The 23,420-nt window shown below is 36.5% G+C and overlaps 1 protein-coding gene across 1 annotated transcript in view; it reads right to left on the reverse strand.

Annotated features, from left to right (window-relative positions):
* The window catches only part of SKAP1 (src kinase associated phosphoprotein 1), a 283,028-nt gene that overhangs the window by 237,658 nt on the left and 21,950 nt on the right, over positions 1-23,420 (reverse strand). Inside the window, exon 2 of the mRNA XM_012537805.2 lies at positions 10,465-10,570. Within this exon, the coding sequence (XP_012393259.1) occupies positions 10,465-10,570 (106 nt within the window). The remainder of the gene's footprint in view (positions 1-10,464; positions 10,571-23,420) is intronic.

Raw genomic sequence — 23,420 nt, forward strand, 5'->3', positions numbered from 1 at the left:
CCGTCTTTACAAATGGCTCTGTATCCCCTAATGCTCAATAAAAAGAAAGCATCCTATTTCTGGAAAAGAATATGTGGGGTTAGCTACTGAACGGCAACTTTCATAATATAGCGGGTCTCGTGTTCTAGTGTTTAGCCTAGGACTGGAGAACATATTTATAACAGTTTTCCCCCATTCGTTCAACTCATGTTATTGAGCTCATATCATATACCAGTACCATTACAGACTTTTTTTTTTAAATGAACATCCATGCCTTTAAGGAGTTATAATCTCCAGAAATATGTATTCTGAATTTTAAGAAATTGAATTTAAAATGAACTTAAAAGTGGTAAGTGGTAGAGCAGTGCTTCTCAAATGTTTATGTGCATACAAATGATCTTGGGATCTTAGTAAAATGCAGATTCTGATCCAGTGGGTCTGATTCAGTGGAGCCTGAGATTCTACATTTCTAACAGCTTGCCAGGTGATGTTGATGTTGCTGGTCCACGGGCCACTCCTGGAGTATCAAGAAGCTAAGACTCTAGCAAAAAAGATTTCTTGCTTTACCTTTTCCATGTACACTGACCTATAAAGTCCTAAGAATTTTTCCTCTTTTTTTTTCCTTGCTAACTCTCTTATCCATCCTTTTTTTTTTTTTCCTAATAAAAACGGGGGTTAGGGTAGAAAACCTTACAAAAAGCTTTTTCTTCTAAGCAACTATTAGCTACACACACCGTTTTCATGAACGTGCCAAACATCTATCTCCCGATCAAATACTTTTGCGGAACCTCTACTATTTCAAACAGGGCACCTAGATAGTCAGTAAAAGAATAAAGAGACTGGGAGCGGCAATTAATTCTAGTTATGCCATATGGCAGTATAGAACACTGGCTGGAACCTGAAAACTCAATTTCACAAGTCTTACTTATTCTGAATTTTAATCATTATAGGATCAGCAAACATATGCCTACCAAGCTGCTCCCTTCACACAAAATTTTAAAGAATAATCATGTTGCACACTCGAAAATGATTGGTTTTTCCCAAATGGACTTAAAATTTCTCTCCTACCAGATTCTCAAAATAAAGTAGCTGCTGACAGCTCCAGTTTAATCTGCCTGTTAAATAAAATCTTCAAACAGTACTTTTAACAAATAGCATTGCTTGCTTTCTTACCATTTTCATCGTCAGCTCACAATTTTGCACAAGTATAATTTTCTCCGGTTCCAGATTCCTCAGCCCTGGGGCTGGTTCAGGTGGTGGCCCTCCTGTCCCTGTGAACTCCCTCCATCGTGTCTGTCACTGCTGAGACACCCATCCCCACCACATTCTCTCCATTTCACCTCTCTCCAGAATGGAGACATCATTTTCAACACATACTCCATCCTCCATCGTCTTAGAGCTAAGATACCTTCATCTCTTGTACATCTAATAATTTCAAGATAAGGACAGAAAAAGCAGTTCTTGTTCTGTGAACTTTTGTCTCTGGTGCTTGAGAGACTGTCCTAATATCCCCTGAACATGTTTTAGTGATAACATTTACTGCACCAGGGCCAAAATGATTTTCTGCCACTTTCAATTCTAGTTCAATAAAAGAATAAGAGCTTTGTTTCTAACCTCTGTCATTTTTAATACCATAAAATGATTTTAAAAATGTAAAATTGAGTTCCATTTCCTACTGGACTACCAATCTCATATTAGCTTTCTTTTTATCAAATTTATGAGAAAAGTCAGAAATTGCCTTTCCTTAAAAAAGATCAAAATTTCAGGATCTCCTGGGCAGAATGTTTGAATTGAATTTCAGCTCTCAATAATTGCTGGCCTGGAAGTTTTAAAGAAGTATAAAAGTTAGATACTTAAAGTTAGTAATGTCAGAAATAACAAACTGGAGGATTATCCCTTAGTCTACTATCATCCAGAAATAATAAAGTTATTCTCAGAAAATTATCATCCTAAAAAATCACAAACATGTTTATTACATTTCCAAATTGAGGAAGTCTATGGTTTTCTGAAACAATGGTGAATGAAGTCCATGGTTTCTGAACTGCAAAGTGAAACAAATAATGTTTTTTGAAACATCATATTATAAAATGTTTCAAATATGCATAAAAGGTGAAAGAACACCCATATATGTGTATATCCACAACCTAGACTCTATGATTCATATTTTGTTATATTTGTTTTGTCACTTATCCATCCGTCCATCTTTTTTGTTGTTGTTTATATCTATATCTATATTTATATTTTTAAACATCTTTATTGGAGTACAATTGCTTTACATTGTTGTGTTAGTTGTTGCTGCATAACAAAGTGAATCAACTATACATATACATATATCCCCATATCCCCTCCCTCTTGCGTCTCCCTCCCATCCTCCCTATCCCACCCCTCTAGGTGGTCACAAAGCACTGGGCTGATCTCCCTGTGCTATGCAGCTGCTTCCCACTAGCTACCTATTTTACATTTGGTAATGTATATATGTCAATGCCACTCTCTCACTTCGTCCCAGCTTACCCTTCCCCCTCCCCGTGTCCTCAAGTCCATTCTCTACATCTGTGTCTTTATTCCTGTCCTGCCTCTAGGTTCTTCAGAACCTTTTTTTTTTTTTTCAGATTCCATATATATGTGATAGCATACAGTATTTGTTTTTTCCTTTCTGACTTACTTCACTCTGTATGACAGACTCTAGGTCCATCCACCTCACTACAAATAACTCAATTTCGTTTCTTTTTATGGCTGAGTAATATTCCACTGTATATAAGTGCCACATCTTCTTTATCCATTCATCTATCGCCATCCATCTTGTTTTTGATGCATTCCAAAATAAACTGCAGACATTGCTACACTCTAGAATGTGTATATAATTAACTAAATTTCAATATTTATTTACAGTTCCTTTAAACCAATAAGCTTTTGAAAGATGCCAATTCCTTTTTTTTTTTTTTTGGAATGGCTTGGCTAAGTAAACTATGCAACCAATTAGAAATTCTACATTCTAAATCCCAACCTTTTATTAATTCTCCTACTTTGAGTAATTTCTCGTATCTCAGTTCTCTCATCAACAAAAGAACAAAGGCACTTGGTCGACATGGTATAAAATCTTGATTACCGAATTGTAAAATGGACGTTGTGGTTATGGCAGAATTCACAAATGAGAGACACTAACTAATATAACTTAGAGAAATAGCTTATTGGAGATTATCCAACTTTATGTGGGCATAAAGTTTTCTGTAAATTATAATGAGAACTCAACAAGGCTCACAAACTCAGGAGAAATCTTGAGTTTGAGCATTTAATGATAATGCATCTTATATAAGCCACACTGTATCCATGATAAAACCATTTGAGGCTGGATTATTGAAGACTGAGTCACTCCAAGTGCGAATTTCAAAACAAAGCACTAGCATCAAATTGGAATTTTCTTGGCTTTGCAAAGCCGTAGTATTACTGGCTTGTAAACTCCCTATTAATTAACTACAGTAAGAGCTGCCACAGGGATAGCTGCCCCTTCCTTTATGAGCTGCTTATTCCCCTACACTGATTTTTTTTCTTTTGGAAGATTGGCCCTGGAAGGGGCATCCTTTGAAGCCTGAAGAATCAAAGCTGCTGCAAAGCACTGCTGAGAGTTTCGAAAGAAATATGAAGAAACTACATTGGACCTGGGGTGACAGGCTGAGATCTTCCCAAACAGGTCAGCAGTTGGTCTGTAAAATATTCCCATTGCCAAGGAGGCAGTGACATCTTGTGTAAATCAAAAATGAAAACCCTAAGATATCTCATTTCCATTTTAAATGCATGGGGGTTGAATATGGATATCTAGCACTCAAGAAGTTCCTGTGGGATTGATTTTTTTCCCATCTTCTCTGAGCCCTTTGCTGAGCGTAATAAGAAGGACCGCATTTCATTATCAACCCTGCTAGCGCTGCACTTCAGGGAGACTAGATGAGGCTACACAGTGGGAGAGAAGATCTGGCTTCCAGAGAAGAAATGATTCACATGGTGTGGTTATAAAAACCCACTTTAGGCCCAACTCATTTGCAACAGAATCATGAAATAAAATTAAATCCCAAGGAAATGAAATTTCCTGCATCATTTTGCAAATTAAAAAAAAAAAAGAAAAATCATAGTGATACCATAAAAGAATCAAATAGAGGTTTCAAGGTTTGGTTGGTAATGTTTGCATTTTTGTAAAATTTGGAAAAAAAATAATTCCAAACAATATTTTGGGGGAGGCAACTTGAAAAGAAAACACAAGATCATGGTTAGGAGAATCTTCAATTGAATCATCAATGTTATAGAAAAAACAGAACAAAGAGTTTGGCTCCTGACAGCTGACCCAGTGCTCTTGCATTTCTCTTCCCTTTGCTCCAGTTTCAGTGTAACACAGGAAGTGGATACAGAGTGGATCTATAACAGCAATAAGAGAAAACGAGCAAATAAGAGAAAACCACAACCAGGAAGGCCTCACGCCACAAGTTTCTGGAGATCCACAAATAAGATGAATACAGAGAGGCATTGTTTTCCAGTGGCTTTCTATAAGCAGAGAAAATAATACAGCACTGGGACAAAAGACTAGCTCCAGATCAAATGAGACTTAAAATCAAGGCCAAAGTAAACAGTGGTAAAATGAAGACAATAATTTCATATAAATGATCTTTTCACACAATGTATGAATTAAGAGCCCCCATGTACAGACAGATAGAAAATCTTCTAGTATTAAAAAATTGACACGGAGGATTTTCTGAGACCTTCCAAGACAAATCCATTTTGAGTAGATAATAGGAATGTGCCCAAGTGTTAATGATGGCTATAATTCTATCAGGAGTAAAGCAAATTTCAGCAACCTAACTATATGGCTAAAGAGTGGTGCTCAGCTTATTATTCTAATGGGTCAGTCCAACCTGAAGGGCATAAGCTCAGTTATCTGCCTGCCTCCCAGGTCTCATTTCAAAATTCCTTTCACTCTAGATAGAACATTTTATTCTGTTTAATAAGTACAGTACTGGGATTTTTTTTTTTTTTTTTTTTTTTTTTTTTTTGCGGTACGCGGGCCTCTCACTGCCGTGGCCTCTCCCGCGGCAGAGCACAGGCTCCGGACGCGCAGGCTCAGCGGCCATGGCTCACGGGCCCAGCCGCTCCGCGGCACGTGGGATCTTCCCAGACAGGGGCACGAACCCGCGTCCCCTGCATCAGCAGGCGGACTCTCAACCACTGCGCCACCAGGGAAGCCCAGTACTGGGAATTTTTAATAAAAAGGTTTGAAAGAAACAAGCTTTTTTTTAAAAAAAAAAAACCCACTTACTAAAAAATTATATATCACAGTTACTTATATATAAAATATTTATTTTATGGGATGACCAAAGGGAGAGGCTTCTGCCCACTAACACCACCATAATAGCCCAGTGTAGAAGAAAACAAAAATGGATCGATTTAATCTTAAAGCTGGTACCAAATCCAAGATACCTGCATAAGTGAAAGAATAAACAAAATAATCATCATCATAAAATTAAAAGGAGAGTTACACATTTCCAGGATGCTTTGAAAGTACAGGAGACTTGCTATGAAACAACATATAATACAATGATCTTCCTTTCCAGGCTAAGCCAAGGGACCAACAGCAGGTATTATTATATCAGTCTCTCCTGTAGAGCATTTCAGACTAAAAGAGCAAGAAATATAATCCCTCACTACCCCCAGTAAGTATGTCTCCAAAAATCTTTAACACGATTGTGAAATCTCAACATGCACTCACTAATTAACAGAAAACGAGTACAGGAATTTGGCATATAATTGATCAGTTTAAAGCCCTGAAGTTATTTCGGGTTTTTGTTTTTCTTTCTTGGTTAAGGATGAGAGGCAGAGATAGGACTGAAAAAGGAAGAAATGAATTTTTAACTTTCAAGATGTGGTCAAATTATTGCTATGACTTCTGAGCCTTTTCAAAGCTCTTTAAACTCAGATGGATTGCACAAGTGCCTACTACTCTTTTTTGTGTGTGTGTTGGCACTGAAACTCCAGTGTAGCAAAATGAACAACAGAAAGAGATGTTATAAACAAATATTTAAACTTGTAACACAGATGTACCAACAACACATTCCACATTTCTTCTCTTGATAAGCACACTTCATCTGACTGTTTTTGTTTGGAGCTTTTTAGCTCAGTAACGAGCACTTGGGAAAAGTAACACTCTCTGTGTAATTAATGGTAATGATATTTAGTCTACCCCTTCGAAAATCTTGCTCCCAAGAGTTATATTGGACTAACTCCTTGTCTTTCTTCCTACAATACAAAGACACAAGAACAATATATTCTTAAACTAAATCCTGTTTTAAAGCTAAATCCATGTTAAGCTGACAAGAAAAACTTGAAATTCCCAAAGAGAACTGGAATTATTTTTATGATATTTTTACCAATGTATCATGTTTCATGCAGAGCTATATGCTAACCACCCACAATGAGACATGTTCGAGATATTCTTTCAGTCTGTACTTTAAAAGTCCTGGTTTTGTGGGTTTTGTGCTCTAATCCTGTTACATAGTTATTTCTTTATTTCTTTCCATTTCAATATGCTACTAATCTACCTGTCTCTTTTGGGAACTCCTTTAAATTTCACAAAAGGAAATAATACTCCCAGTTTGTTTCCATTGGCTCTGGCCTTCACTTCCAACAGCGAGCACAAATGACTAGCTGTTCCAAAACGAGCCATCAAGAGAGAATTTATTCCTACCTCTGTAATAAAAATATTCTATTTTCTTCATCCCTCCCCTGACTCTCAATGTATTCTTGCTGTCAGGTGGCCTCCCCTGAATCAAACTTAAGAAATGCTCAACTGTTTCTGCAAATGCATAAGAATGCCATCAAACGTCTGAGTGTAGATCAAGTCTGCTTCATTCCAGGTGTCTCACAGCTGGTGCTGGTACTGCAGTGACCACCATAATAAAACAGCAGGAGCCTCTGCCTGGCTTTCATCCTAATCATTCTCTAAAGAGCTCAGTGAAAACTTGGACTCAGAAAGTGAAAGCCGTTAGTTTTAGGGAGAAGGTTTAAATGAGGAGGCAGTGTGAAGAAGAGCAATGAACATCGCAGCTCAGGACATCAAATACCACAACAGGACTTCATTTCCTTGGACTTACAGAAATCGTTATCCTTTTTTTATTTTGTCTTACATGAAAAACATTATCCTTCATTGGTAACACTTTTAAGCCCCCCCCCCCAAAAAAAACCTATAACGATAGAACTACAGATATGATTTTAAGTCTGGGAGGACAGAGAATAGTGAAGCTACCTGTACTGAAAAACAGATGAGCACTTGGACATCCATGACTCGACACAACTGTCATTTCCTGGGGTCGGTCACTCTAGGCAACAGAAGGGTGGCAAATGGCACATAACAACTGTGATGCAGTCAGATGCTTTGATTTACAGTGAGTCCACAGCCATGCAAACAGCACTGAATTCTGAGCCACCATAAAAATTAGGGCCAAGCCCCTAGAATTAACCAAAAATCAGAGCCAGTGCTATTTTCACTTCTCTCAGCCCTTTTCATTCTCAAGAGCACAGTATTGAGGAAAGAATTAAAGGAATTAAAGCGAGGACACAACAAAGATAGAGTGGAAAGTTGGGGGAGGAATATATGTATGTATGGTATTTACATTTATCTAGTGTCTTTCCGAGATCATCCTGCTAGATTTCTTACCCACCTTCCAAATAAGCCGTAATGTGCCAAATCAATAGTTTTATACAGGTTCCTACCCTCCCCCACAAATTTACCAAACCCCTAAAATTTTATTGCTTTAATATGACTAAAGATAAAACTTTTTAAGTGACTTTAATTCTTTTGATGTTACTTGGCAACTTGCCATATACATTTAACTCTCAAGTTTGATGACTTCCAAATTTCTTTTCACACCCAGCCTCTGGGAGAGATACAACTTCCACACAAAAAAGTAAATGTGGCTGGCATTGTACCAGCTTTCAGTGCTTTCAAACCAGCTGGTTTCAATACAGGCATAACATCAACCAGCCATACATGGGGCTATAGATGCAACGTGGCTGAAAAAGAGGATTCAGTAAGACAAGGGTTACATTAACGGGATGATGATTGAACGGGCAAATGTAAGACAATTTCAAACAGCTTGCCAAAGGAAAGTCTCATTTTTCCATTTTCTTGTACAGTATCTAATTTCTGGCTCCTCATTTCCTCCTGATCTGATAATTATGAAATTCTAAATAAAGTGTCATCTTTCTTGCAACAAATCAATGAACAGAAAGCTCCCATCAACAATGCAGATGTTTCCTAAAACTCCTGCTGATTATTTCCTGAATGTCTATCCCACAAACCACACAGCAAGTCCTCTGAGAACAAGGAACCCTCTCTACCTCATAACAAATACAGCTTCTATGTGTGCGAGCATGGGTATGTGTGTATGAGTGTGTATGCACTTAAAAAGAGGACTAAGAAGTAATATGTAAGGGATAACAGTGAGTCACCACAAAATCACCTTTTATTATCAATTTCAGATTGAAATTTAGTCCCTTCCAAGTTCTGTGGTACAAATATGGGAAAGGAGAATTCCTACTCATTGTATATTTGTCTCTACAGATGCAGTAAAATTGTTTTTACATTCCTTATCACAGATTTATACCATTAACACCGTTAAAAGGTATCACCATTTATACCATTAATACAACATACACAATTATATTATGGCCAGCCCTCTCCCTATAATACAGTTTAAAATAATTCTACCTTTGTTCTTCGTGCCATCCTTATAATAATCCTAAAATACAAAGGTCAACTTTGTATTAAAAAAATAAAAAATTCTATAAGTTACTAACTGAGCCTTCAGGTACACAACTAAGCCTAAACTCATCTACTAATAAAGTAACATTATGGGGAAGTTTGTTTTAAACACTCTTCCAGCCTACCATAAATTATAGATATTCTCATTTTGCAAAAAGCTCCCATCTTTTGCATTCTGTTTGTTTCAATTATTCAGGGCAACCCAGGCTGATAATTACACAGTCCCCAGTTGCTGAGTAAAAGTGACGTTTAATTAGCCAGCAGGAAAGATCGATTAAGATCCAGCAGGGCATCTTGTGAGGTTCTCGCACATTCCTGGAAGGAATATATTCTGGCTGTGCCCTTTGAAAGGATAAAACTCCTTGCTTGCTTCTAAGGAGTTTCAATGAGGCTTCTAAAGTAGATGCTAAGATTGGTCAGCCACACATTAAATTCCAGGTATAAGGACTTTCCTGGTGGTCCAGTGGTTAAGAGCTCCCGGGCTTCCCTGGTGGCGCAGGGGATAAAGAATCTGCCTGCCCATGCAGGGGACACAGGTTCGATCCCTGGTCCGGGAAGATCCCACATGCCGTGGAGCAACTAAGCCTGTGTGCCACAACTACTGAGCCTGCACTCTAGAGCCCGCGAGCCACAACTACTGAAGCCCACGTGCCACAACTACTGAAGCCCATGTGCCTGGAGCCCCTGCTCCACAACAGGAGAGACCACCTCAATGGGAAGCCCGCGCACCACAACGAACAGTAGCCACTGCTCGCTGCAGCTAGAGAAAGCCCGCGTACGGCAACTAAGACCCAACACAGTCAAAACAACAACAACAAAAAAAAAAAAAACAAACTCCGTGCTCCCAACGTGGGGAACTAAAATCCCACACGGTGCAGCCAAAAAAACAAACAAAAAAACAAATCCCAGGCATATCCCTGCAGTTGCTCTCCCTTGACTAAAAGTACTCAGTTCAAACATTCTGAATCACATTGCCTCCAAGTTGGAAAACACGTAAAGTAACACTCTCTTATCCCCAACTCTCGTTCAGTTACCACATTTCAAGCAAGAGGTGGTCGGGAAATATATTGTAAAGGAAAATTTTTATTTCTTCCACCATCAAGCAAGTGTATGCATCTGTCAGGTGCTCACATTCTAAAAGGTACAAATTAGGTCAGGGCTTTTAATTTAAAAAAACCAAAAACTTAATGAGCATGATATTCCAATCAGTCTGAGACTAAGACATTCTACTATGCTCAGAGAATCAACTGGATAAGTCCAGTTTAAGTTTTCTATTAGGAAAGGACATGCGGATATAAAATCAAGACCAAAAATCCTAACGAAAATTACCTCATACTGCTTAACATCTTCCCTTTCAGTAATTTGGACAAGCATAAATATTTAGCTTTTCACACATTTTGCAAAAGTGTTCAATAAAGACTAACATAACAATCCAAAGCAGAAAGCAGAATAATTTTTTTAACATACATAATTATCAAAATATTTCCATTTTGGTAAACTACCCTAAATATGCCTGCCTACCTCCAGTGCAATTCAGTACACATTTATTAAGCCTCTACCAAGTATAAAGAACTATGATAGGTGTGTCTTACTTTGCTAATTTATATACAATTAAAGTAGATTTTACTGATTATAAATTGTTTTAAAGCTTATGAAGAAGAATAATGGAACCGGTTTATACAAACCTAGCTTTGATTTGCTGCAAGCCCCGTAGAATATGGTCTCTGTTGTCCCTTGCACCAGCACTAAGGTTCTCATTCCGCAAAACTTCTCCCAGGAACTCCTCAGTATCTAAAAGAAAAGGAAAGTTGATCAATGGAAAAGAAAAAGTACTAAGGGAGAAGGAGGAAAATCTGAAGGACTAAGAAACAGGTATTATTTTCTCTTTAAAAACTTTGAAGTTGTAGAACGAGGGGAATGTAATTAATGCCACAGAACTGTACACTTAATAGTGGTTAAAATGGTAAATTTTATGCTACATATATTTCACCAGAATAAAAAATAAATAAAACTTTATATATGCCTGTAAATGACATTTTCTGATAATCCAAGACCTTGCTATGAATTTAGAAAGCTAATGCATATATTAACCATAAGAAATAACTATTTTCTAAACCATCTTAAAGAAACATTCAAATATTAATTATCACCGATGGCAGAGGCTGGACTGTCAGTTTCATAAACATGTAAACATTACAAACAAGTCACAAGCCAATAGAAGCTAGAGAGAAATACCAGTAAATAGAACTGAAATTTAAAATAGAGCTGAACTGCAAAATCAAGAACAAAAAGGGCAGGCATTCAAAGAAGAAAAATTAATTAGCAGATGCATCATTAATGAAAACGACAATGCAACCAATTGAAGGAACCCACATGGAAAAGAAAAAATGTGTCCAAGAGAAGGAAACTGCAATTATGTGAGCATAATTATATATTATTTCTATACATGATAGAAATATATAATATGGAACAAATGATGTTATGTTAAAAGAAACTGGGGGGGCATTTACAAATTTTCAAAGACAAAATAAACTGATAATGATTATAATTGCCAGAAATGCTAGCTATACACTTTATTATCCATAAAATAATTATAATCCCTAAAAAGCATATAAATAACATGGTTAAAAATTTCTACTTCCAAAAATATGAAACTGTATTATATATACTATCAAGATAATGTTATGAATTTATACAGTTGGGTTACATAAGCATACTTAAAATTTTGTTTTACATTCACACCACTCAACAACACCAAACAAAAAAATCCTAGATAGCCATTACCAGAACTTCTGATGGGGTATAAGATGTACTTTTGATGAAGTTCTGGAAGTAAAAATTTCACTGAGGACCACCATCAACTTCCAAGACCTGCATCACATTTATTGCATATGTCATTTAATAGGTTCCTCCAAGTTCCTCTAAAGGCTAAAGAATGAAAAAATGAGTTTAATTAAAAGGTAAAAAATAAATGCTATCAATTAATGTAATATACCATGTTAATAGGATAAAGGACAAAGACCATGTGATCATCTCAACAGATGCAGAAAAAGCATTCGACAAAATTCAACAGCACTTCATGATAAAAAAGCACTCAACAAACTAGGAATAGAAGGAAGTTTCCTCAGTCTCATAAAGACCATCTACAAAAAACCCACTAACATCACAATGGTGTGTAAAAATTAATAAATAGAACCCTCATTTTAAGTAAGTCAGGATACCAGAAGAGGGAGCGCTCACGCCCTACCCATAGATGTCAATTGCAGACCCAATAGGAAGAGATGTACCTTTGTAACTCCAACAGGAAGAATGTTGATACTTTACTACCCAGAAGGAGGAAGGAAAAATTTCTCCTTGCCCTGCAAGAGCCCAGCCAATGAGAGACTGTTACACAACTCAGCCAATGAAAAGCCATTACACTTTGAACTCCCAGTTTTCTCCAATGGACTCTTGGTTTATAATAGCCCCTCCCAACTCCTTCTTCTCCTCTATAAAAGAAAGTTCCTCTCTTCTGTTCTCTGGATTTGCCTGTGGATCACCATAGTTGCACGTCCTGAATTGCAAGTCTTTGCTGTTCCCAAATAAACCCATTTTGCTGGTAAAATAACTGGTTGTTTGATTGTTTTAGGTCAACAAGTGAAAGACTGAATGCTTCCTCCCTGCTTCTAAGATCAGCAGCAAGACAAGCTGCCTCCTCTCACCACTTATACTTAACATTGTACTGGTGCTGGCCAGGGCAATTATGCAAGAAATGAAATTGAAAGAGTCTAAATTAGAAAGGAAGAGGTAAAACTATCTCTACTTGCATATGACATAATCTTGTATAAAGAAAACCCTAAGGAATCCATTGAAAAACTATTAGGTCTAATAAATGAGTTCAGTAAGTTTGCAGGATACAAGATTAATACACAAAAATCAGTTGTAATGGGACTTCCCTGGTGGTCCAGTGGTTAAGAATCCACCTTCCAATGCAGGGGACGCGGGTTCGATCCCTAGTTGGGGAACTAAGATCCACATGCCACAGGGCAACTAAGCCTGCGAGCCACACCTAGAGAGCCTGCGCACTCTGGAGCCCGCACGCCACAACTAGAGAAGCCCATGTGCTGCAATGAAGACCCAGTGCAGCCAATAAATAAATATTTTTAAAAATCAGTTGTATTTCTATATAGTAGCAATGAAAAAATGAAATTAAATTAGGAAACTTCCATTTAAGATAATGTAAAACAATTAAATACTTAGGAATAAATTTAGCAAGAGAAGTATAAAACTTAAACTCTGAAAACTACAAAATATTATTGAAAGAAATTAAAGGCCTAAATAAATGGGAAGAATCTCATGTTCATATATGAGACTTACTGCTATTAATATGGGAATATTTCCATATTAATCTAAAGATTCAATGCAATCTCTATAAAAATCTCAGCTGGCTTTTTCTTCAGAAATTGACAAGCTAATCCTATGATTCATTTAGAAATCCAAGAGACTCAGAATATCCAAAACAATTTTGAAAAAGAAGAACAAATTTGGAGGATTCACATTTTCTGATTTCAAAACTTACTACAAAGCAACAGTAATCAAGACAATATAATACTGGCATAAAAACAAACACAGGTCAAAGGAAAAGAACTGGGAATTTAGAAGTAACCCCTCACACTTATAGTCAATAAATTTTTGATAAGGATGAGAAGACAATTCAATGGAAAAGAATAGTTTTTCAACAAATGGTGCTGGAACAACTGAATATCCACATGCAAAAAAATGAAGTTGGACACCTACCTCACAAAATATACAAAAATTAACTCAAAATGGATCACATTTTGAGTAAATAAAAAGTAAAAGCTAAAACTATTAGAAGAAAATAGGCATAAATCCTTGTGACCTTGGATTAGATAACAGTTTCTTAGATATGATGCCAAAAGAACAAGCAACAAAAGAAAAAATTGGACATCAAAAATGAAAAACTATTGGGGACTTCTCTGGTGGTCTTGTGGTTAAGACTTCACCTTCCAATGCAGGTGGTACAGATTCGATCCCTACTCGGGGAGCTAAAATCCCATATGCCTCACAGCCAAAACACCAAAACATAAAACAGAAGCATTATTGTAACAAATTCAATAAAGACTTTAAAAAAATGAAAAACTATTGTAGTTCAAAGGGTGCTATCAAGAAAGTGAGAAAAATTTTGCAAATCATATATCTGATAGGAGACATATGCAGAAGTATAAAAAGCTCTTACAACTCAATAATAAAAAGACAAATAACCCAATCTTAAAACAAGCAGAGAATCTAAATAGACATTTATCCAAAGAAGATATACAAATGACCAATAAACAAATGAAAAGATGCTCAACATCAGTTGATACCAGGAAAATGAACCACAATGAGGTACCACTTTACATCCACTAGGATGGCTACAGTTAAGAAGATGGACAATAACAAGGGCTGTCGAAGATGGAGAGAAATTACGACCCTCATACACTGCCAGTGGGAATATAAAATGGTGCTGCCATTTTGTAAATGTCTGGCAGTTCCTCAAAAGGCTGGACAGAGAGTTACCATATGACCCAGCAATTCCACTACTAGATATTACCCAAGAGAAATGAAAACAGGTGTTCAAACAAAAACTTGTACACAAATGTTCATGGCAGCATTATTTTTTTAAACATCTTTATTGGAGTATAATTGCTTTACAATGTTGTGTTAGTTTCTGATGTATAACGAAGTGAATCAGCTATTTGTATACATATATCCCCATATACCCTCCCTCTTGCATCTCCCTCCCACCCTCCCTATCCCACCCCTCTAGGTGGTCACAAAGCACCGAGCTGATCTCCCTGTGCCATGCAGCTGCTTCTCACTAGCTATCTATTTTACACTTGGTAGTGTATATATGTCCATGCCACTCTCTCACTTCGTCCCAGCTTACCCTTCCCCCTCCCCATGTCCTCAAGTCCATTCTCTACATCGACGTCTTTATTCCTGTCCTGCCCCTAGGTTCATCAGAACCTTTTTTTTTGTTTTAGATTCCATATATATGTGTTAACATACGGTATTTGTTTTTCTCTTTCTGACTTACTTCACTCTGTATGACAGATTCTAGGTCCATCCACCTCACTACAAATAACTCAATTTTGTTTCATTTTATGGCTGAGTAATATTCCATTGTATATATGTGCCACATCTTCTTTATCCATTCATCTGTTGATGGACACTTAGGTTGCTTTCATGTCCTGGCTATTGTAAATAGTACTGCGATGAACACTGTGGTACATGTCTCTTTTTGAATTATGGTTTTCTCAGGGTATATGCCCAGGAGTGGGACTGCTGGGTCATACGGTAGTTCTATTTTTAGTTTTTTAAGAAACCTCCGTAGTGTTCTCCATAGTGGCTGTATAAATTTCCATTCACACCAACAGTGCAAGAGGGTTTCCTTTTCTCCACACCCTCTCCAGCATTTCTTGTTTGTAGATTTTTTGATGATGGCCATTCTGACTGGCGTGAGGTGATACCTCATTGTAGTTTTGATTTGCATTTCTCTAATGATTAGTGATGTTGAGCATCCTTTCATGTGTTTGTTGGCAATCTGTATATCTTCTTTGGAGAAATGTCTATTTAGGTCTTCTGAGCAGCATTATTCTTAATAGCCAATATGTGGACAAAACCCAAATGTCCATCGACTGATGAACAGATAAATAAAATGTGGCATATCTATACAATGGAATATTATTCAGCAATAAAAAATGAAATGCTACAATACAAATAAATCTCTGAAATCATTATTTCACCAAACAAAAGAAACCAGTCACAGGGGCTACATATTGTATAATTCCATTTACATGAAATATACAAGATAGGCAGAAATCTACAGAAACAGAAAGTAGGTTAGCGGATGCCTAGGGCTGTGGGAGAGATGGAGGCAGATTAGAGAATGAAAGCTAAGGGGGTTCAAGTTTTCTTTGGGGATGATTAAAATGTTCTAAAATTTATCTTGGTGATGATTGCACAACTCTGTGAATACTATACTAAAAGCCATTGGATTGTACACTTTAAATAGGATGGGTAGGGTGTATGGCATAAGAACTATATCTCAATGAAGCTGTTAAAAAATATAAATGGGGCTTCCCTGGTGGCGCAGTGGTTGAGAGTCCGCCTGCCGATGCAGGGGACTTGGGTTCGTGCCCCAGTCGGGGGAGATCCCACATGCCGCGGAGCAGCTGGGCCCGTGAGCCATGGCCGCTGAGCCTGCGCGTCCGGAGCCTGTGCTCCGCAACGGCAGAGGCCACAACAGTGAGAGGCCCGCATACCACAAAAAAAAAAAAAAAGATGAATGCATAAATGAACAAATTACAATATCTACACATATCCTTCTGAAATTTCAAGACTGAAGGAAAATGAAAACATTCCTCAAGCACCGACATAGAAAAAAATAAGTAGTCTACAAAATAAGAGTCAAAATGGCCTCTCCACAAAATAAGCACTAGAAGATGAAAGTTTTACAGTGTTTTAAAGGAAAAATACTGTGCTCAAGAATTCTAAGCATAGTCAAGATGTTGGTTATATAAAATGAAGACCAACAAAACATTTTCAAACAGTTGTGGCTCTGAATTTCTACCACCTACATTCTTTCCTGAAGAAAATCTTTTCAAGGACACACTGATCAACAGAAAGAGGTGGTGATGAAATTCAAAACAGCCAAATAAGTTAAATCTAGATACTTGTGGTTAAGTATAGTTTAAAACTTATTTTAAAAAGTAATTCTTAATTAAGACGTTTGTAAAAAAAATGTAATAAGCATCTGAATGCATTTAGAAAAGGAATAGAGAAGAAGAAAAACGTGCTAAATTACTTATTTACATAGGGCTAATGGGTACTATTCCATCCTGGACAATGATAATTAAAGCAAATGGGTTCAACTATGATTTTTCAAACACTAATGTAATAAAAGTAGAACAAAAGATTTTTAAAATATTCAATATAATAAAATATAGAAAAAAGAGAAAAATGTAGCAAAACAGATAAAACTCATAAGATTATATATCACTGATGACAATAATTGTGAAATTATAATTACCACGTACTGAGAAAACAATCTGTGTAAAATATTATAAAATGTGACCAGCATTGTACAGAGTGACAGATTTACAGACTTCAATATTTCCAATATTAAATAAAAAAGAATGAAAAGAAATACAATAAGCACCAAATTCAAAAAAATCAGAAAAGAGCAATAAACCAGCCTATGGAAAGGAGGAGAAAAGAAACAATAAAGATAAAAGCAGAATTAATAAGTCAGAACAGTGGTTGTCTAATAGTGCTCTCTGGAGTCATAAGCATCTGATAAGAAAGAGAAGTTGGGGTTGGGGTGGGGTCAAGTGAGTGAAACTCTGGGAAACTCCCTTCCTTCCACTCACGATCCCCTTTGCTTTAATCACAAGTCCTTGGCTTTTATCTATTTATACACTGGGATTTCACATAAGATTTCAATTTTGAAAAGGTTCCATTGCACAACTTAGTGGTTACAAAACCACTGAACTTAAAAATAGTGAGAAAAATATGTATACAAATGCTAAATAAGTATAAGAGCTGGGACTTTTCAGAAGTGAGGGGAAATCCAATAAATTGATATATCATCAGCAAATGTAATCAAGGAAAAGGGAGAGAATGCACAAATACACAGAAATGAGGCAGAATAAAAAGAGGCAATAACAAACACCAAAATTTTTTAAAGATAATGAAATATTTGATAAAGTTGGTGAGATTTCAAGTTATTTTAATTTTCTTTTTTGTGCTTTTATGCATATTTAAATTTTATGATAGTGGGCATCATTTTTATCCCTTTAAAAGATTATTTCAAAAACAAAGTGCTATGTAAACAAAATAAAGTTCCATGCAAATAAATATGAAAATCTCCGTGAAAGTTTCTGAGAAAAATATAAATTTCTAAAACTGAATTGAGAAATGGAAAACCGGAATCCTGAACAGGCTAATAACCAGGGGAAAAGAAGAAAAGGTTGCTAAATGTTTTTTTGAGTTCATATTAATATAGTTTTTTAGATGTTTTTCAAACCTTTAAGTAATGAATAATTCTTGTTCTATATAAATTATTCCAGAGCATAATTCTCAAATTATGAGAAACTTCTCAAATCATTTCGTATAACCTAGCATAACCACAGTTCTAAAAGAGCACAAAAAGGAATCAGTTTAAAGTTAATATAGAGGGAAGGGTGGGGGGCGGGGATAGTTAGGGAGTTTGGGATTGGCATGTACATACTGCTGTTTAAAATGGATGGCCAATGGGGGACCTACTGTGTAGCACAGGGAACTCTGCTTGGTATTATGAGATGACCTAGATGGGAAGAGAATTTGAAGGGGAATGGATGCATGTGTGTATGGCTGAGTCACTTTGCTGTGTGCCTGAAACTAACACAGCACTGGGGTGGTTTTTTTTTTTTTTTTTTAACATCTTTATTGGAGTATAGTTGCTGTACAATGTTGTGTTAGTTGTTGCTGTATAACAAAGTGAATCAGCTATACATATACATATATCCCCATATCTCATCCCTCTTGCGTCTCCCTCCCACCCTCCCTATCCCACCCCTCTAGGTGGTCACAAAGCACCAAGCTGATCTCCCTGTGCTATGTAGGACAGGAATAACACAGCATTGTTAATCAGCTATACTCCAATATAAAATAAAAAGTTTTTAAAAATTTTAAAAATAAAATTAAAAAATAAAGTTAATATAGATACAAAAATCCTAAATAAAATACTAGTAGATCACACCTAGCAGTATATTAAAAGAATAATATAGTTTATCCTGGGAATATAAAGATGTTTCAATATTATTGATGTATTAGATATTTATTTAATAGGTTAAAAGAGAAGTCTATACAAACCTCTTGGCAAATGACAAAACCACCTCTGATGATATTTATTATCTATTTGTGACAAAACTATATTAAATAGAAGTAAAAGAATACCTTCTTAACCTAAGGAATATATATGTTGCAAACTAGCATCGTATTTATGGCTGAAAAACTAAAGTCATTATTATTTTATTTATTTATTTTTTTTGCGGTACGTGGGCCTCTCACTGCTGTGGCCTCTCCCGTCGCGGAGCACAGGCTCCGGACGTGCAGGCCCAGCGGCCATGGCTCACAGGCCCAGCCGCTCCGCGGCATGTGGGATCTTCCCAGACCGGGGCACGAACCCGTGTCCCCTGCGTTGGCAGGCTGACTGTCAACCACTGCACCACCAGGGAAGCCCTAAAGTCAATATTATTAAAGATTTTTCCAGCTACTCCCACTGTCAAATAACATTGTTCTGGAGCTTCTAGACAAAAAGAAGTCTTAGAAGGAAAAAAAACATCATTATGCACAGATATTATAACCAAAGACATATAAGCTTAAAACTATGAAGTTGGAAAACTTTTAGAAATTGTAAGAATTCACTAGGGTAGCCAGAAAATAAATTCTTTAAAAATCGGTAGCTTTCTGGGTAATAGTAGAATAGCTTATGTTGGAATGACTTTCCCATAGATAAGAATTATCAACACTAGACAAAAAATTCAAAAGCAACTATTTTAGGGCACCAAACAGTAGCCAAAAGCAGGCAGAAATTGGTGGGGATTTGATCCTTGAAAGAAAGGAACTGCAGGGTGAGACGTGTGTTTATATAGCTTTTCACCTAAAGGTACTCCCAGTCCATGTGGGGTGGAGTGGCTAGGGAGCACCCTTAGGCAAAGAGCTTAGTGGGCTGTGGGAAAACACCAAATGCCACAACTTACATATACTTGGAATCTCAGAAGAAGGTTAAAACCAGAATAGGACAGAAAATGTACCAGAAGAAATAATCGTCAAAAATTTCCCAAATTTGATGAAAAATATTAATTTACAGATTCAAGAAGCTCAGTGGACCTCAAGTAGGATAAACATAAAGAAAACTAAACACTGGCAAATTATAGTCAAACTGCTGAAAATCTAAGATAAAGAGAAGAATTTCAAAGAAGCTAGAGAAAATGACCCATTACCCATAAGAAAATAATGACAGGAATGAGAATTAACTTTTCATCAAAAATAATGGAGGCCAGAAGACACTAGAACGACACATTTAAAGTGCTGAAAAGAAAAAGGGAAAAAAACCTGTCAACCCAGAATTCTATATCCAATGACAATAGCTGTTGAAATGTACAGGCAAAATAAAGACGTTTTTCAGATAAACAAAAACTGAGAAAACTTTTTGCTAACAAACCTGCTCTAAAAAAAAAAATCTAAATGAAATTCATCAAGCTGAAGGGAACTGACACCAAAGGGAAATTCAGATCTACAGGGGTACCAAAATGCTAAATATGTGGGTAAATATAAAATATTATCACTTTTTTCCTCTTTCTCTTCATTTCTTCAAAAGATAACTGGCGAGCTAAAGCACAGATTATAACACTGCATTGCACAGCTTATAACATATGTACATGCAAAATATGTGACAGCAATAAAACAGAGGATGGGGGAAGGGGAGAAAATGAACCCCCTTTAGTGGTATAAAATTAACTCTGAGTAGCCTGTGATAAGTTAAGGAACATATTGTAATCACTGGAACAACCCTAACAAACAAAATAAGGAGGAACAATTTTCTAAAATAGAGAAATTAAAATGGAATACTAAAAGCATTTGATTTTTTTAAAAGCAAGTGTAATAAAAAAATGTGACAATTGCAAAACAGGTAGTTAAATGGTAGACCCTAGATCCATCCATAACAATAGTTATATTAGATGTAAATGAATTAAACACTTCAATTAAAAAGCAGAGATTTTCCTAACTGAATAAAAATGCAAGACCCAATTATATGCTTTCTACAGGAGACACTTTTTTCCTTCCAGTTTTATTGAGATATAATCGACATACAGCACTATGTAAGTTTAAGATGTACAGCATAATGATTTGACTTACAAATGCCATGAAATGATTACCACAGTAAGATTAGTGAATACCTATCATCTCATATAGACACAAAATTAAAAATTTTTTCCTTGTGATAAGACCTCTAAGGATTTACTCTCTTAACAACTTTCATATAAACTGTACAGCAGTGTTAATTATATTTATCATGTTGTACATTACATCCCTAGTATTTATTTATCTTATGACTGGAGATCTGTATCTTTTTTTTTTTTTTTTGGCGGTACATGGGCCTCTCACTGTTGTGGCCTCTCCCGTTGTGGAGCACAGGCCCCAGACGTGCAGGCTCAGTGGCCATGGCTCACGGGCCTAGCTGCTCCGTGGCATGTGGGATCTTCCCGGACCAGGGCACGAACTTGTGTCCCCTGCATCGGCAGGCGGACTCTCAACCACTGCGCCACCAGGGAAGCCCTGGAGATCTGTATCTTTTGACTGCCTTCATCCAGTTCCCCCTCCCTCCACCCTCCCCCTTTGGCAATTGCAAATCTGATCTCTTTTTCTATGAGTTTGTTTATTTGTTTTTGAAGTATAATTGACTTACAACACTATGTTAGTTCCTGGCACACAACATAATGATTCAAAATTGCTATACATCTCAAAATGATCACCATGATAAGTCTAGTTATCTGTCAGCATACAAAGATATTACATAATTATTGGCTATATTCTCCAAACTGTACATTTCATACCTGTGACTCATTTATTTTGTAACTGGAAGTTTGTACCTCTTAATCTCCCTCATCTATTTCTCTCCTCCCACCTCCCCACTACCCTCCCCTCTGGCTACCACCTGTTTGTTCTCTGTATCTATGACTCTGTTTCCATTTAGTTATATTTGTTCATATTTGTTTTATTTTTAAGATTCCACATATAAGTGAAATCATACAGTATTTGTCTTTCTCTGTCTGACTTACTTCACTTAGCATAATACCCTCAAGGGCATACTTATCTTGTTCCTGACCTTAGAAGAAATACTTTCAGCTTTTCGTCATTCAGTATGATGTTAGCTGTAGGCTTGTCACACGTGGCCTTTATTATGTTGAGGTATATTCCCTCTATACCCATTTTACTGAGAGTTTTTATAATAAATGGATGTTGAATTTTGTCAAAATCTTTTTCTGCAACATATGATGATCATATGATTTTTATTCTTCAATTTGTTAATGTGGTGTATCACAGTGATTGATTTGTGGATATTGAACCATCCTTGCATCCCTGGGATTAATCCCACTTGATCATGGTGTATGATCCTTTTAATGCACTGTTGATTTGGTTTGCTAATATTTTGTTGAGGATTTTTGCATCTATGTTCATCAGTGATATTGGCCTGTAATTTTCTTTTTTTGTTATATCTTTGTCTGGTTTTGGTATCAGGGTGATGCTGGTTTCACAGAATGTGTTCAGAAGCATTCCTTCCTCTGCAATTTTTTTGGAATAGTTGGGAAGGATAGGTGTTAACCCTTCTCTAAATGTTTGGCAGAATTCACCTGTAAAGCCATCTAGTCCTGGAATTTTGTTTCTTGGGAGTTTTTAAAATACTGATTCAATTCATGTTTTGTATTTCTTCCTGATTCAGTCTTGAGAGATTGTACATTACTAGGAATTTGTCCACTTCTTCTAGGTTGTCCATTTTATTGGCATATAATTGTTCAAAGTAATCTATAAGAGACACACTTTAAATATAAAGACACAGATAGGCTGAAAAAAAAGAATGGAAATTATACAGTATGCAAAGAGTAAACATAAGGAAGATGGAATGGGTATACTAATGTAAGACAAAGTAGACTTCAGTACATGGAGTATTACAAGAGATAAAGAGGGATATTTCATAATGATAAAAGGGCCAAGTCATCAGGAAGATAGAACAATTATAAAGTGTATGCACATAATAAAATAGCTGCAAAATACCTGAAGCAAATTCCAATGCAACTAAAGTAAGAAAAAGACATATCTACAATCATAGTTGGGGATTTTACTACCCTGTTTCAGAAACTAATAGAACAACTAGACAAATAATCAGCAAAGAGATAGAGGACCTGAACAACACTATCAACAACTTTGATCTAATTGACATTCATAGAATGCTACATCTAACAACTACAGAATACACTTTTTTTAAAGTGCATATGAAATGTTCACCAAGATATACCTTATTCTAGTCCATAAAATAAGTCTTATAAACACCAAAAGTCGGGCTTCCCTGGTGGTGCAGTGGATGAGAGTCCACCTGTCAATGCAGGGGACACGGGTTCATGGCCCGGTCCAGGAAGATCCCACATGCCGCGGAGCGGCTAGGCCCGTGAGCCATGGCCGCTGAACCTGCGTGTCCGGAGCCTGTGCTCCGCAACAGGAGAAGCCACAACAGTGAGAGGCCCACGTACCGCAAAAAAACAAACAACAACAACAAAAAACCACCAAAAGTCTAAAATCGTAGAGTATGTTCTCTGACCATAAAATAAGTTAGAAATAAATAACAATGAGATATCTAAAAAGCCTCAATTCAAAGTAACGTAAATCAAAGAGGAAATACTCTTCTTTGAATAAACTGAATGATTATAAAATACAACACATCCAAATTTGTAGGACGCAGTTAAATCCACACTTAAGGGAAACATACAGCTTTAAATGCTTATGGTAGAAAAGAAGAAAGGATTAAAATCAATGATCTAAGTTTTCATCTTAAGAAACT

Source organism: Orcinus orca, chromosome 19 (genome assembly GCF_937001465.1).
Source record: "Orcinus orca chromosome 19, mOrcOrc1.1, whole genome shotgun sequence".
NCBI classification, from domain to species: domain Eukaryota; kingdom Metazoa; phylum Chordata; class Mammalia; order Artiodactyla; family Delphinidae; genus Orcinus; species Orcinus orca.